At 59.9% G+C, this 16,435-nt stretch overlaps 1 protein-coding gene across 1 annotated transcript in view; it reads left to right on the forward strand.

Moving 5' to 3' along the window:
* Positions 1-9,294, forward strand: part of KLF16 (Kruppel like factor 16) — a 19,039-nt gene extending 9,745 nt beyond the window's left edge. Inside the window, exon 3 of the mRNA XM_021705532.1 lies at positions 7,915-9,294. Coding sequence (XP_021561207.1) covers positions 7,915-8,216 — 302 coding nt within the window. The 3' untranslated portion in view covers positions 8,217-9,294. The remainder of the gene's footprint in view (positions 1-7,914) is intronic.
* The last annotated feature ends 7,141 nt before the right edge of the window (positions 9,295-16,435 follow it).

Consider the following 16,435-nt stretch of genomic DNA (forward strand, 5'->3'; position numbering starts at 1 on the left):
GGGGGGGGGGGGTCATGTGCAGCCGTGGCGCTGTGGACACACTCCTGTTGTGGAGAGAGTGTGAGAAAGCAGGGCTGGCCCTAGTGGTGTGGTGGGGATCCCATGTGGGCAGCCCCAGGCACCCTCCTCCCTGCTCTTCGCGCTCTCCGTCTCCTGCGCAGTCTCCATCCCTGTCCACGGGGACCTAGAGGCTCTGCCCCACTTGTGAGCACAAGACAGGATACGCAGCCAGGGCCGACTTGGGGTGGGGTCTGCATTTCCTCCTGGGGCCACTGTCCTTCCCTTCCCTGAGCAGCCACTAGTTTTGTTACCCACATATGAAGGCAGTGAGGTCTGCGGGTCTGTGGGCAGGACGTCTGGGGTCCATGAAGATGGAGAGGCGCCTCTCTGGGGACCAGAGGGGAGATTCCGCTCTGGGTGTGGAGCTGGGGTCTGAGCAGGTCCCTGGCTCATTCTAAGTGAGTTTGCCTGTCTGAACAGCAGGGGTGCTGTAGTGGAGAGATTGTCCAGAGAGGGACCCCGTTTCTCCCACTCTTGTGCTCCTACACCTGTCCTGTCACCAGCCCTAGGTCACTGTTGGATGGTGAGGCCCCAAGGGCCTTTTGGACCCCCCCAGTGTACTGATTTGGTTTTTCTTCTTTTCTGGGTCAGTTGAAGGGGGCAGCCAGGCCACCTCCCACCACAGGTCCCAAGAGACACGTCTCCAGGGCATCCTGGAGTCCTTTGGAGCCTCCCTATGCCCCCAAGCAGTGGTGGCCACCTCTCAAGGCCGGCAAGGGGCGGGGGGCAGAGCAGGATGTCAGTATTGCCATCCACCTTTTAAATGAGAAATTTAGGTTCACAAGGCCCAACTAGGGTCGGGGGAGTGTCCCAGTGAAGGGTGCGAGTAGTGGGTGGGGTCGGGCAGGGTGCCATCCCTGATGGATCCCTAGCTCCAGTGGGAGCTGTGACTCTGGGTGTCCTGTTTCAAAGCCCTCCTTATAATATGGCCTGGGAACCCAGAGGGCACAGCTCCTGGACGGACCGATGGCTCCTGAGATTGGAAATCCCTGACTTAGGCACCCTTGGTGTTCTGTCTCCCGAGGGTTTCGGACACCTGTGTGCTTGAGACTGCTTGTTCAGTGTGTCTCCGCTCCCCCCCCCCCCCCTACGCCTCTCCCCCCCCCCCCCCCCCCCCCTCCCCCGACCACAAAGCCCAGCTTAGTGGCTGTGCAGAGGCCTTTAGCTTTCCTGGCTCCTAGTAGAGGGCGATGCCGCTGTTATGGCTGGCTTGGGGGTGGGGAAGCCAGGCTTGCCCCGGCTGTCCCAACCAAGGCTAGCTTGGTGTTGCCCTTTGCCAGGGATGGGCCTGGGGACAAATGTGATGAGGAATAGTAATTACAAGTCAGCTGGGCCATCCCCAGAGGGCCTTTGGGAGAGAATCCGGCCTTCCCCTGCTTTGCCTGAGGATCAGTCTTCCTCCCTGTAAAGAGAATCCCAATCCCAGCCTAGCTCCATTTTACAGAGAAGCAGACTGAGGCACGGAGCAGGATCCTGGCCAGAGTTGAGTGTGGTACCCCCATCATCCCTGCTCCGCTTGGCATAGGGGCTGGTGAGGCTGGGAGGGCCACCCAGCTGCAGGGGCAGGGCTGTCCCGTGGTCCCCTGGGTCTGGCCTACAGCCCCAGCATGGAGCTTTCCCGTGTGGGGTGGGGAAGGACTTTGGAAGCTTCAGGAGAAGTTGACGCCGTTGCTATGGATACGGAGGGTGAGAGGAGAGATGGGGCGGGGGCGGGAGGAGAGACTGGCTGTCTACTCCTTGCTCTCCCAGCCTCCATATCCGGACTGTTCCCCTGCCCCAGAGTCCCTGGTGCCGAGCAGGCGGTGAGCTGTGCCCCTGCTGGGGTCTCGGGCTCCTTCCTGGCAAGAGGGAGCTCAGATCCAGAAGTGGAGCTTCTAGGCCCTTCCCCAGGGCACCGCGGATACCATTCTCTGGGGGTGTCCTGGGCACCGTGGGGGTTTTAGCAGCATCCCTGGTCGCACCCACTCAATGCCAGAAACATCCCCAGTTGTGACAGTGACATGTGTCCCCTGGGGGAGTTGCAGGATCACCCCAGGTGAGAACTCCAGTTTTACTCTAAAATCCTGTCTCCTTAAGTTTGAGGAATATTAGGGGCACCTGGGTGGCTCAGTCGTTAAGCGTCTGCCTTCGGCTGGGGTCGTGGTCCCGGGGTCCTGGGATCGAGCCCCGCATCGGGCTCCCTGCTCTGCGGGAAGCCTGCCTCTCCCTCTCCCTCTGCCACTCCCCCTGCTTGTGTTCCCTCTCTCGCTGTGTCTCTCACTGTCAAATAAATATCTTTAAAAAAAAAAAAAGTTTGAGGAATATTAGGTGAGCATCTAGCGTGTGCAGGGTACTGTGGGGACATCCCAGTCCCTGTGCTCTGACACCCTGGACCCTTGGGAGGGGGGTGACAGCAGCAGTGATGGAGGAGGAGGCCTCTCAGCTGACACCATGGGGTCCTGTGGGGCAGGAAGGGGTGTGTCCCAGGAGAGGGGACCGCACCCTGGCTGCAGGGGATGGGGACAAGGGACCTGGGGTGTGAGTTTTGAGGATGAGGTGGAGGTGTGAGGTGGGGGTCAGGGCAGGTGAAGGGTTCCATTTAATCCCAAGGGCAGGGTGGAGAGTGGGCAGGAAGGCAGGCCCGGCTTTGCAGAGGAAAATCCGTTTATGGAGCAGGGATTAGGGTCCCGCGAGAGGGGTTGAGGAGGGCAGGCTGCCCGCATGGGAGCGAGAGGGGTGGGCCAGCCCACAGACTGGGTGCAAGTGAGAAGCCCCGGGACACGGAGAGTAGGTGGTGGCTAGGGTGAACCCTAGTTTTTCTGAGTAGCCCAAGGGGGCAGGGTGGGGGTGGTGGTATTCTTGGCTGAAGAGGCCCCCAGGGGAGAGGCACATGGGGAAACTGAGGCCCAGAGGGGAAGTAGCCACCACCCTCCCAGGGCCAAGAGGACAGCAGAGCTTCCCCCCCTTCCCCTGGCAGAGCCGTGAGCTCCTCTGAGGATGGGGGTGGGGGGGTGTCAGGAGACTGGTGGCTTATGGGGGGGCAGGGTAGGGCAATGCCAAGCCTGAGGGGGGCGGGAGTGGCCAGTGAGCTCCACCTGGCTCCCCCCTCCCACAGAGGGGAGAGCTGCTGGAACTGGCTTCAAGTGCTGGTGCTGTGACCAGGCAGTGGGGGAGGTCCCCCAACATTGTGGGGGGTGATAACCACCCCCCACCCAGGCTCCCTGATAAAGGTGGCCCAGATGGCCCGGGAGCTGGCAGATGATACCAGCGCAAGGAGCCGGCCTCCCTCGGAGGGAGGGCAGGGAGTGGGGGCCGCCCTGACTTTAACCCTCGCCTAGTGCTCTTCCAGAACAGCAGGTCTCCCGATGACACATGCTGTGGGGAGGGGGGGCTGTGAGAGTTGTTACCCCTCACCCCCAGGCACGAAGAGCCCCCGGGCCAAACGGGCCAGTCTGGGTGGGAAGCGAGCCACAGCAGTGTGGGTCTTCAGGGAGGAAGGAGGGATGAGGGGCTGCGGGGGGCCGGCCTTTTAAATAAACGGTAGTGATAGCACCTCCCTGGGCGGGTGGGGGGGGCGGTGGACAAGATGACGAACACACCATTAGCTGCTGCTGCAGCCCGCAGCCTGAGCCTGACTCTCCGGACCTGTGGTCTCCCCGCAGAGTATGAAGTGTGCATGGCATGCATGCCGGGCCTGTGCTGGCAGCTTGACGGTCAGGTGAGGGGGCAGATCTCACACCTAGGAGATGCTAAGCACAGGATAGAGAAGCCGAGAAAGGGGACAGTGGAGTGCACCAGTTGGGTAAGGAGAAGCCAATATTAGGGGTGACGGTACACAGGGAAGGGGCAGAGTGATGTGGGGAGAGATTCCAGGCAGCGGGAACATGGTGGGTGAGGATTAGTGAGTGGGGCTGCAGAGAAGTCGAGGGAGGGTGAGGGGTCAAGGTAAACTCTTTCAGCTTTGATCTTGGGTCAGGGAATAGCTCTGGGAGGTTGTAGGGCAGAGCACAGACTGGGTGGCTCAGCCACAAGCTGATGGGCTACTGCACTAGTCCAGGCAAGAGCTGGGTCTGGAAATATTTTGAAGGGGTTAGGGATGGGATTTGCTGCCAGGTACCAAGCAGGCCAAGATGAGGGATGGAGATGGTCAGGAGATGCCTGTCTAAGCTCTGGTGGCAACAACAGAGCAGTTGAAAGGGGAAACCTACAGGAGGAGTGGGGGATGTGGGGGTGGGTAGGTGGTAAGCCTTGGGTTTGGGGGGGCAGGGCCCAGGGGGGTATTTAAAATCACAGCACGGGGCCGCCTGGCTGGCTCAGTCGATGGAGCATGTGACTCTTGATCTCAGGGTTGTGAGTTCGAGCCCCACAATGGGTGTGGAGATTACTTCAAAACTAAGAAAGAAAATCACAGACTAGTGGAGCTTCCCATAGGCAGTGGACTTTGTAAAGCCATCAGAGTAGCCAGCTGGAGGTGGACCCCATGCCCTGCTTTCCAGACCTCACCTTCAACTTCTCCCCTTTTCTGCTGCACCTTCACAACTGTTCTTTGGGTTTTTTTTTTTTTTAAGATTCTATTTATTTATTTGACAGAGAGAGACAGTGAGAGGGAACACAAGCAGGGGGAGCGGGAGAGGGAGAAGCAGGCTTCCCGCGGAGCAGGGAGCCCGATGTGGGGCTCGATCCCAGGACCCTGGGACCATGACCTGAGCCAAAGGCAGACGCTCAACGACTGAGCCACCCAGGCGCCCCATTTGGCTTCTTTCTGGACTTGTCGGGGCGTCTCCAGGAAGCCCCTGGCCCTCCCTGCCATCGGCTGCAGCCCCAGCCTTCCCTAGCTCTCCAGGAATTCTCCCTCACCTGGGCCCCTCCCCCCTGCCTCTACCCAGTGGGTGGGCATTTGTGCAAGGGTCAGCTGCCCGACACACCTCTGTCCCTACCCCAGGGATGACTCAGGAGGTCATGGTGAAGGTTAGTTGTCAGAGCCCTGGGCTTTGGCCCCTGTCCCATGAAGTCCAGGCAGGCCAAGCTGTCTTGGCCCAGGGACCACCTTCACATTACCCTCTATCAGGTCTCCAGGACCTCTTGGCCTCCATTTTTCTGAGCCAACATGACACTGTGGTGACTCCAACTGTCCCCAGGTCACCCCAGCCCGGCCCAAGTCAAAAGGTCATGTCCATCGGCTCCCCGCCCACCACATCTTCCCCCACCCGGGTTCCAGTCCGTTCTGGAGCAGCGGCACCTGCGGCCTCCTAAGCGCCCCCCACCCTGGCTAGTGGACCGTGGGAGGCTGACAGGGCCTGCTATCTTGCCGGCATTCGCCCATCGTTGTGGGGGCGGGAAGCCTGCGCACCCGAGTCCCCGCCACCCACGTGTGCACGTGAGCTCCCCAGCAACCGGGTGTGGGGCGGGGCTGGCCGGCCTGCAGCCGGCAAGTCGACCCCAACCCCCCCGCCCCCGCCCGCCTCCCCCGCCCTAGCTGGAGTGGGACCACGTGAGCGAGGCCGGCTGGGCTGTGGATGTCCCTGCCGCCACCGAGCTACGAGCTACGTGCGGCAGCTGTGTTCCCGGCGGCAGCACGCGCCCTGCCCCAGTGCGCGCTGGCACCGCTCTTGCAACCTGCTTATTGCAAAGTGGAACTGCGGGGAGGAGGGGAGGCTGGGAGGCGGGTACCAGTCCCGCCACCGCCCGAAATGGGGAAGTGAGCCAACTGCGGGGCGCGCCAGCAGCGGGATGGCCCCTCCTTCCCTTCTGCTTTTCCCCGCCTGCGCCCTGCAAGATGGCGACAGGACTGCATGCCCCTCGGAGGGGCATCGCTCCCCCAGGCACCGGGTCTGGCCTAGAGCCAGCAGCCCCGCCCCCCAAACCGGACTCCCTTCCCCCAGACTGCAACCCTGGGGGCCTGTCACCTCCAAGCACTCCACCGTCCGGGTGGGGCGGGGGTCCTTTCCCAGGCTGTTTTGAGCTCCGTGGTTCTGTAGAGGATGTCTCTGCTGAGATCCCTCCCCCTGCCTTTAGGATTGTTCCAGGGAAGGGTGCAGCCCCAGAGATTTGCGGTCTGCAAAGTCTTGGGTACAGATGTGTAACCCCCCCTCCCCCCGGGGTAGGTGACTCTGGCACACCTGGATTCACAGCCTTCTGGGGCATGCCCGCCTGCAGCTATGAGAAACCCACAAGAAATCTTCATGGGGGGGGCTTGCTGGACCCATCTCCTCCTCTGGTTTTGGGGGTGGCCGGCAAGAAGGGATGGGGGAGGGGAGGTTTTAGTCTAGCTCTCTCCTGGGCCACGGGTGATGGCAGGAGCCCCCTCTGCCTCTCCTGACTCCTACCTCTTCCCAGCCCTTCACCCCAGGACAGTCCCTTAGCTTTCAGAGCAGAGATGTTCCTGGCTCCCCCCACAGCCACACGCCTGTCCCGTGGTCCTTCCTGCCGGCTCCTGGTTACCTCTCCTCTGCACTGGGCCACCATCGGTCCTGTTTGGGGGGCCTTTCTCAGACCCCAGGCCATGCACCCCTCTTCTGGGTGTGTTCCCTGACACAGGGTCAGCCTGAATCACCACAGTGCCCAGCCTGGGCCCGGTGTGTAACCCAGGAGGTGACCACCCTGACCCCGCCGTGGCTGCCCCCGAGGCCAGCCCTCTCCCTTTGTACCCGGAGCTCCATCCAGTGCCACAAAGGGTGTCACAGGGGTGTGGGCGCCACGGTTCACGTGCCCACATTCTATCCACACCCCCACCACACACGCACCCTCCAGAACTCCTGGACGAAACAAGGGTTGGGAGTCCAGGGTCCCAGGTACCCGGCGCAGGGCGCAGGGGTGCAAGCTCCGGGATCCTCACGGCCCCTTGGAGTGGCGGGGATCCACGGTGGACCCAGCCTAAAGGTGGGGCCCTCGGCGCTCCCGGGAGATGCTGACCATGCTCGCTGGGGGTCGGGCTAAACCGTTCTGGGGCCGACACCCCAGACCGGAGGGGTGGGTGCGGACGGGCACTTGGGGCTGGCGGCGGCTGGTCGGGGCAGGATGGGCGAGGCCAGCCTGGGAGGTGGGAGGGGTCTGCGGAGGAAGTTGCCGGGTGGCGGCCCGCCCCTCCACTCTCCGTCCGTTCCGCGGGGGCGGGGTGAGGCCGGTGGCCACGACCTCCAAGCCCTCTCCTTCCCGGCGGCGCTGTGACCTGCGGGGGGGCCGTCTCTGCCAGGGCCTCGTGCCCTTCCCCACCCTCTGCCGGGCTGTGGGGTTGCAGGTGGCCCTGGGGGACCCTTCACATGTCCCTCTACCTCTAGAGGGGCCACAGGGTAGGTGGGTGGACCGGGCATGGGAATCTGCCCAGACACCACCCCACACAACAACGACTTTGCGCCCCGGGGGGTCATTTTCAAAAGGTGAGGGTTACTGGGGTCGCGAGCACCTGGGAGCCTCTGGTATGTCCCCCCCCCAGCGGAGGTGGGGACAGGACCCATTTGCATAGGGAGAAGCCCCTGCAAAGCCCAGCATGCCTTGGGAGCGGGCGCGCGCGCGCGCGTGTGCATGCGTGTGTGTGTGCGCGCGCGCGCGCGCGTGTGTTCTGTAACACCAGGAGATCTGTCTCCGAGGCTGTGCCGTGGGAGTGGGGGCGGGCCTGGTAGAGCTCAGCCTCTGCGGGTTCTACTTTTAACCCATGGAAACTGCTCCTGGAATTACTACAAGTTCCTAGGAAATAAAGGGCAGGAGTGTTCATTAGGGGTTTCGTGAAATGAGTGGGGGTTTTCTTTGCACATTTACACGTTTTAAATTCACACCCAGAATCCCGCCTCTAGAACCAGGTGGGCGGGTGGGGAGACAAATGGCCAGGATCCTGTGGGTGTCCCCCAGCGCTGACTGTCCTCTGTCCCCTCTGCCCAGGCGAACGCCCCTTTGCCTGCGACTGGCCGGGCTGCGACAAGAAGTTCGCGCGCTCCGACGAGCTGGCCCGCCACCACCGGACGCACACCGGCGAGAAGCGCTTTCCCTGCCCGCTCTGCTCCAAGCGCTTCACCCGGAGCGACCATCTGACCAAGCACGCGCGCCGCCACCCCGGCTTCCGCCCGGAACTGCTCCGGCGCCCGGGCGCCCGCAGCACCTCGCCCAGCGACTCGCTGCCCTGCAGTCTGGCGGGCAGCCCCGCGCCCAGCCCCGCGCCCAGCCCGGCCCCCTCTGGCCTGTAGGGCCCTAGTCCAGCCCACCCTGCCGCACCCCTGCTGGGCCTGGGCATGGAGCACCAGCAAAACGCCTGCTGTCCGCAGCCAGGGGCGGGCCACGGACGACAGCCAGCGTCCCCGACACTGGACCGGGGGTGGCCCTTGGGAGGGGTGGCTGGGGCCCGCGTCTGTAAATAGCCATGTTGGATAACTCTCCTCCCATGTGTTAAACAGGAACCCCAGGTGGGCGGCCAGCAGGCGCTCCCCTACCCCCATGGCCACCTCCCTGCTTTGGAGAGGGTGGATCTGGGGGGAGCGGCCCAGGAAAGGGGCACCTAACCAGTGCTCAGACTCTGCCCCCCCCAGCCCCCCTCTCCAGGTTGGGATGATGTGTGCAAAGAGCCATAGATGAACCATGGGTTACCCCGGCACCACCCCCACCCTGCCCGGGGCCCCCCACCCCACTGAAAGCCATTGGAGATGTTCAGGGAACTGGGGTGCGGTCCCAGCCGCCCCCATCCGGGTACTCAATCTCAGGTGTCCACAGGTTCTGCCCTGCCACCCAGCTCCCCAGCAGTGGGGGCAGGGTGGAAAGGGGGGAGGCAGGGAGGCGGGAAGGCAGTAGGGTTCAGGTTTTGCTCCTAAGACTGGGATAGGGAGGGAGAGAAATGGGTTCTTCCAAAGAACATTTTGACTCACGTGGAGGGGAGGTGGGTAACAGGCTGCAGCTGGGGCAAAGGCCTCCTTATTTATTTTCCTCTGTCTCTGCTGGTGGGAAGGAGGGGGGCAGTGAGCTGCCCCTCTCTGGGTGGGTGTGTGAGTGTGTGAGTGAGGACTGCTCCTGTCAGTCGAGTCCCCAACTTTGGCCTTCCACAGCATCGTGTGACAATCAGTCAGTCCCTCCTGTTTGGGACCATGACAGCCATCCAGCATAAGGCACCCCTTCCCTGCAGGTGGAGGTGTGGCGGCCGGCTCCATCCTGCCACCAGCCCTTCTTCCCGGCAGGTACCCCTGGTCACATGGCCCCTGGACCAGAGGTTGGGGTCCTGCTTGCGAGGGCAGGAAGCATGAGGGCTGACGCCTGCACCCCATGGGATAGCTCGTTTTTTTGGACCGGGTAGAATATTTTTTCAGGCACCAATCCCTTTCTTGACCTGGGCCCCATGGGTGGTCCGTTGTCCTCAGGGGGTGTGGGTGTTGGGGTGAAGGTCTGCGTGATCTGAACTTAGGGTAGGGAGGGGTAGGTGCTGTGTGCTCTCCTGGCGTATTCCCGCTGTGGCTTTGGTTGGGTTTCATTTTGGACAGGGACTGAGGACCCCCGCCCTAGAATGGGAGAGGACCCAGGCTCCCTGTCCCAAGACCCTGAAAGGACCTGTGTCCCACTGTTGGCTGCAGGAGGTTTGTGACACCTATGTGTGTTCCAGAACCTTCCTGTCTCCCCATCGGGGGCTGGGGTTTTGGATGGCGTTGTTGTGGACCAGACCCGGCCTGGCAGGATCCAGGGATGGGTCCTGGGGAGGAGGCCAGGGAAGCCCTTTTGGAGCTGGACTGGGAAGGGTATTCTCGCTCAGTCTCTGGGCGGATCCTTGCCGGGCTGGTCCATCTGTACCCTAAACCCTCCTTTCCAGCAGTGTTGGTGAAATGCCTTAGTCTGTGGGGGCAGGCTGGGGTCCCATTTTCCCCTGTGTCTTTATGGACGTCCTCTTGATTGTCCCATCCCTGGCTGGTGCCTCTCCACAGGAGGTGGACTGTGGGTCTGAGGGCCCAGGAAGCTGAGGACTCCTCCCTGGCCCCTCCCCAGTGTCCAGGGGCCTGGAGAGACCTGTGCCCCTCCTCCCCCAAGGAGCTCGAGGTCATTGGCACCTGGTTCCAGCCACTTAGCTGTGGCATCTCAAGGATGGGGTAAGGGGGGAGGGCCCCGAGGGACTTGTGCTTTCAGGGGGCGCCCCCACTTCCCCCTGTCCTGCCTGGCCTCTTCCTTGTATTTAATTAAACAAGCCCTTTTTTAAACCCGACTCTGGTGTCTGTGTGGTTTTTCCCACCTCTGGCCTCCAGCCGGCCCGCCGAGTGCCTGTGTCCCACTCAACAGTGTAGCCCCCAGGTCGCCAGCCTCCTGCTGGGGGCCCTGAAAAGACCCCACTAGCTGGGACACGAGACAACGCTCCCTCAGCCCTAGGGCCTGGGGAGGGGGCTGCCGCCCCGCGTCACCCACGCCTCGCGCAGCTGCGCCCCCTCCTTCCCGCTCCGTTACCCGGCAACGGAGGCGCGGCGACACGGCGCGCGGGGGCGTCCGGCGCCCGCCCCCTTCCGGCTCCGGGAGCTGGGGGTGGCCGTGCCCCTGGGGCTGCTGGTGGGCGTGACAGCGCTCGTCCCTAGAGGGACCCCGGACCCCGCTGTCTCCGCGCCGCGCGGGCTCGCGTGCCCAGCGGGTCTGCTCACGTATCGCACGCCTGCCGTCTGCCAGCTCCCGATTGGAGGGGACTGGGCGGGGGAGCCCCTTCGGGAGGAGGGCTCAACGGCCCCGGGAGCATTGAGAAGTTGGTGAGGGTCTTGAACCCCTTTCCTAGGAAATAGATGCCCAGATTCCCGCGGTCTCCAGAGCCCCGAAGGCGGGTGTGGCTCCGGTGGGGGCGCACAGCCCTTCCCCAGGGGCTTCCCCGATTCCGCCCCGGGGAAGGCGAAGGCCCCGCCATCTAGTGGCCGCCCCTGGCACTGCACCGCCGGCTCCCGCCGAGCCCTCCCCGGGGTCCTGCCCCTGCGGCCGCGCAGGTCGCCCACAAGCTGGGCAGGGGGCCCTCGTCCTTACTCGAGGACGGCCTCCCTGTTGCATCCCCCTAGCCCCTGCTTCACTTTGTCCCCTTTCTACTGGCTTCTGCCCCGCAGGCTCACAGACATTGCTCCTTGGACCCCCGTCCCACTGTCCCCCTCCGGCTCCAGCTGGCTTTTCTGCCCCTTTGGGCAGAGTCCCTGGAATTCGGGGTCCACGCACGCAGCCCCTCCCGCCTGTCTCTCTTGGACACCATCCCACGTGCTCTGAACTGCTCGAGATGTCCCCTTCTGCCTTGGGGACGCTCCCTGGTCGTGAGGCCTCGGGGACCCCTGACCCTCCGGGATCGCTCGCACCCCGGACTCAGGGCCCCCTCTCGCTTTGCTCCTTGTACGCTCACGTCCCCTTATGTGCCGACGACGCTCCCTGGTCGGACCTCCACTCGGACCCTCGATGTGCCCACTCCCCCCGCCAGGCTGCCCAGTCCCACCTCCCCTTCAGGCATCGGCACCTCCATCTTTCCAGGTGGCAGGCCAAAATCCTTGGGGTCACCCTTGACCTTCACTCTGTCTCTACCCACGTCCATTCCATCCGGAAATCTCCCTGGAGTTCTATCTTCAAAGCACATCCCAAATCGGCCCACTTCCACCCCGTCCTGTGTCTCCACTTAGTCTACCCCATCATCGCCCACCTGGACCGGGGCAGCCCCCTCCACCATGGCCTCCCGGTCGCCCTACAGTCCGCCCCCCTCGGTGGCCACCAGAGGGCGCCAGTGAGCACCGAATCAGGTCCCGCCCCCCTCTGCTCACAGCCCTCTGGGGCTCCCACCTCCCTGGGGGAAAAGCCCAAGTCCTCACCAATGTCCCCAGGGCCCTGCACGACCTGCCCCCGTCCCCTCCCTGCTCTCCACTCCTCCCTTTCTCCCCCTTGCCCACTCTGCTCCAGTCACGCGGACCTCCTCTCTGTTCCAACATGTCTGCCCAGTGCTGCCCCAGGGCCTTTGCACAGACTGCGCCCTCTGCCTGGAATGCCCTTCCCCCTCTACTTTCTTCAGAACTGCTCAAATCCCAGCTTCCTCAGAGGACTACATGGACCACCTCTTCTCTCAGCCTCATACCCTGTTCTACTCCCCCCCACCCCAGCACTTAGATCATGCTATCTCGGGGCGCCTTTGGCTCGGGTCATGATCCCGGACTCCCGGGATCGAGTCCCGCATCGGGCTCCCTGCTCAGCGGGGAGTCTGCTCCTCCCTCTGACCCTCCTCCCTCTTGTGTTCTCTCTCTCTCAAATAAATAAATAAAATCTTTAAAAAAAATCATGCTATCTCATTTCCTTATCTCCTATTATCTGTCTGTCTCCCCCACCGGGAGCACCACCCTGGTGGGGGTTTTCCCCCGTTCAGCAGTGTTTCTAGCCGTGTGTCTGGCGCATAACAGGCACTTGGTGAATATTTGCTAAATGGATGCCCAAGGCCAGTGAGCCTGGATAGAGACTAGGTGGGCTTCACCTCACACACTTTGTCAGGTCAATGCAGGGGCCTGCCTTTCTGTTCTTGGTGATGACAGGCGTTGAGGGACCCCTGCATGAGGGGCCCGGTCCGGTGGCTGAGGTGGGGAGAGCAGTAGTAGGCTGGGAGGGGGTCCCGCGTGTGCTCACAGGGGTCCGTGGCAATCACCAGCTCGTGGACCGAGGGTGGCCTACTGTTCACACAGAGCCTGGGATTTGCAGGGTTTTGGCGACATCCCCCCACGTTTTAAACATGGGCAACAGACAAATTTACATCATTTGAAAAACTCCTACTAAAAAAAACAAAACCCTGGTGCTCAAACACACACACCGAAAACAAACACATGTGTGTCCACAGCCACACAGTCCACGATGCCCAGATGCCCTTCGACAGAGGGACGGACACACAAAACGGACACACACGGGCATGGCACTCGGCCGCAACCAGGAGCGAGGACCCCGAGCCCACGATGCTCAGGGAGGGAACCAGACACAGAAGGCCACGTGGGGTGTGCGTCCACGTGGGTGACACGTCCAGAACAGGCTCATCCACGGACGGGAAGGGGGCTCGTGGGGGCGGGGGGCTGGGGAGGGGATGGCTAGTGGGGACGGGGCTTCTTTCTGCCTTCAGAATATTCTGCAGTTACATAGAGGTGATGGTTGCACAGAATAGTGAATGTACAGAATGCCCCTGAATTTTCACTTCTAAAATGATTAATTATGGGGCGCCTGACTGGCTCAGTCAGTGGAGCATGTGACTCTTGATCTCAGAGAAATGAGTTCAAGTCCCACCTGGGGTGTAGAGATTACTTAAAAATAAAATCTTAAATAAAATAAAATGATTAATTTTGTTAATGTGAATTTCCCCTAAATAAAAAAGGAAAAATCCACTTCATGGAATAAAACAGAGGGGAGATGGGCGCCTGGGTGGCTCGGTCGTTAAGCGTCCACCTTCGGCTCAGGTCATGGTCCCAATTTTAAAGATTTTAAAAAATCTTTAAAAAAAAACAAAAAACAAAACGGAGGGGAGAATCTGCCCAGGACACCCTGTGGGAGCTGCCTCCCGTCTGTCTCTGCTGCATTTCTCATTTTCTTTTCTTTTTTTTTTTTTAAGATTTTATTTATTTATTTGACAGAGAGAGACACAGCGAGAGAGGGAACACAAGCAGGGGGAGGGGGAGAGGGAGAAGCAGGCTTCCCGCCGAGCGGGGAGCCTGATGCGGGACTCGATCCCGGGACTCCAGGATCATGACCTGAGCCAAAGGCAGTCGCTTAACCGACTGAGCCACCCAGGCGCCCAATGAAACTTTATTTATTTGTTATTTTTTTATAAAGATTTTATTTATTATTTGACAGAGAGAGAATGAGAGAGAGAGAGAGCGCACATGAGAGGGGGGAGGGGCAGAGGGAGAAGCAGACCCCCCGCCGAGCAGGGAGCCCGATGCGGGACTCGATCCCGGGACTCCAGGATCATGACCTGAGCCAAAGGCAGTTGCTTAACCGACTGAGCCACCCAGGCGCCCGCATTTCTCATTTTCATCACTGAAGTCTTACCCCAGGTGGCACGCATTAAATGCAGTTTTCTGCCCCCCTTAGAATGGAGGGCAGATTCATTCCTTCACATCGATCCATTTTACAGATATGTGTTGTAGATTCTGTGTCCAGCTGGGTCCTGACCCTGAGATCCCCGGGTTGATGAGGGTGGAATGCAGGCAGGTGTGAATAAAATCCCTACATTGTTGGGAGAACGGGAAGGTTTGTGAGGCTGCCATGGTGGGAAATCCCCAGGGAGAGATGTGACTGTCAAGTGGAGAAACCCACCTGCATCCTTCACTGCTTCCAACCCTCCATGGCTCCCCACCGCCCTCCTGGTTTGGACAACAAGGACCCTCACACATTCACAGCCTCCAGTTGTCTCCTGCCTGGATGCCTGCTCAAGAAAGAGTCGCATGCAGGGGCACCTGGGTGGCTCAGTCGGTGAAGCGTCTGTCTCAGGCTCAGGTCATGATCCCAGGGTCCTCAGATGGAGGCCTGTGTCCGGCTCCTTGCTCAGAGGGGAGGCTGCTTCTCCCTCTCCCTCTGCCCCTCCCGCTGCTCGTGCTCTCTCTCTCTCTCAAACAAATAAATAAAATCTTAAAAAAGAGAGAGAGAAAGAGTCCCATGCCTAGAAACCCGCCTGCAATATTGTATGCACCCTTGTTAACACTTACTGCATTTCAAACCAGGGACTCTCAGGGTTTCAAACCCTGAGTGCACTCAACTCAGGGTCACAGAGGCAAAGGATCTCTGCCCTCAGGACCCACTGGCTAGCCAGGAGACAGACTTTGGACAAAAACTGAGATTGTGTCCTCTGGAGAGTCATCTCTGACCCTCCCCATCCCACCTGCCTTCCATTGCTGTACTTCTTAATTAATTTGTAATTGTGGTAAAAATACATAACATAAAATGTTCCATTTTTAACTCTTTCTAAGCACACAGCTCAGCGGCATGAAGCACACTCGCCCTGTCGTGCGACCACCCCCACCCTCCGTCTCCAGAACGTTCCATCTCCCCACACGGAGACTGTGTCTCCACAAAGCACGGACTCCCCACCCCCTGCCCCAGCCCCGGCTCCCACCCTCTCCTCTCTGTCTCTGTGGACGGGACTCCTCTGGGGACCTCCTGGGAGTGGGGTCTGTGGGATGTGTCCCTCTGGGTCTGGCTCCTCTCACTGAGCCCGGTGTCCTCGGGGTCCCTCCACGTCGTGGCAGGTGTCAGGGCCCCTTCCTTTCTTCTTCAGGCTGAATAATGACGTTCCATTACATGGATATACCACATTCTGTGTATCTACTCATCCGTTGCTAGATATGGGCTGTTCCCACCTCTTGGCTACCGTGAATCCTGCTGCTGCGAACAGGGGTGTGCAACTATCTCTTCAGGACCCTGCTTCCCGTTCTTTTGGATATACACCCAGAAGTGGGATTGCTGGGTCATAAGGTAGGTTACTTTGAACTTTTTGAGGAACTGCCATACAGTTTTCCAGAGTGGCTGCACCATTTTAAAAAATTTTTTATTGTTATATTAATCCCCATACATTACATCATTAGTTTTTGATGTAGTGTTCCACGATTCATTGTTTGTGCATAACACCCAGTGCTCCATGCAGAACGTGCCCTCTTTAATACCCATCACCAGGCTAACGCATTCTCCCACCCCCTTCCCCTCTAGAACCCTCAGTTTGTTTTTCAGAGTCCATCGTCTCTCATGGTTCGTCTACCCCTCCGATTTCCCCCCTTCATTCTTCCCCTCCTGCTATCTTCTTTTTTTTTTCTTAACATATATTGCATTATTTGTTTCAGAGGTACAGATCTCTGATTCAACAGTTTTGCACAATTCACAGCACTCACCATAGCACATACCCTCCCCAGTGTCTATCACCCAGCCACCCCATCCCCCCCCCCCCCCCCACTCCAGCAACCCTCAGTTTGTTTCCTGCGATTAAGAATTCCTCATATCAGTGAGGTCATATGATACATGTCTTTCTCTGATTGACTTATTTCGCTCAGCATAACACCCTCCAGTTCCATCCACGTCGTTGCAAATGGCAAGATCTCATTCCTTTTGATGGCTGCATAATATTCCATTGTATATATATACCACTTCTTCTTTATCCATTCCTCTGTCAATGGACATCTTGGCTCTTTCCACAGTTTGCCTATTGTGGACTTTGCTGCTATAAACATCGGGGTGTACGTTCCCCTTCGGATCCCTACATTTGTATCTTTGGGGTAAATACCCAGTAGAGGCTGCACCATTTTGTAATCCCACCAACATGCAATGGGTCAGTCTTACAATTTTTCTTATTTTTTTAAAAGATTTTATTTATTTATTTGACAGAGAGAGGCACAGCGAGAGAGGGAACACAAACAGGGGGAGTGGGAGAGGGAGAAGCAGGCTTCCCGCCGAGCAGGGAGCCCGATGCGGGGCTCGATCC

Source organism: Neomonachus schauinslandi, chromosome 1, assembly GCF_002201575.2.
Source record: "Neomonachus schauinslandi chromosome 1, ASM220157v2, whole genome shotgun sequence".
Lineage (NCBI taxonomy): Eukaryota > Metazoa > Chordata > Mammalia > Carnivora > Phocidae > Neomonachus > Neomonachus schauinslandi.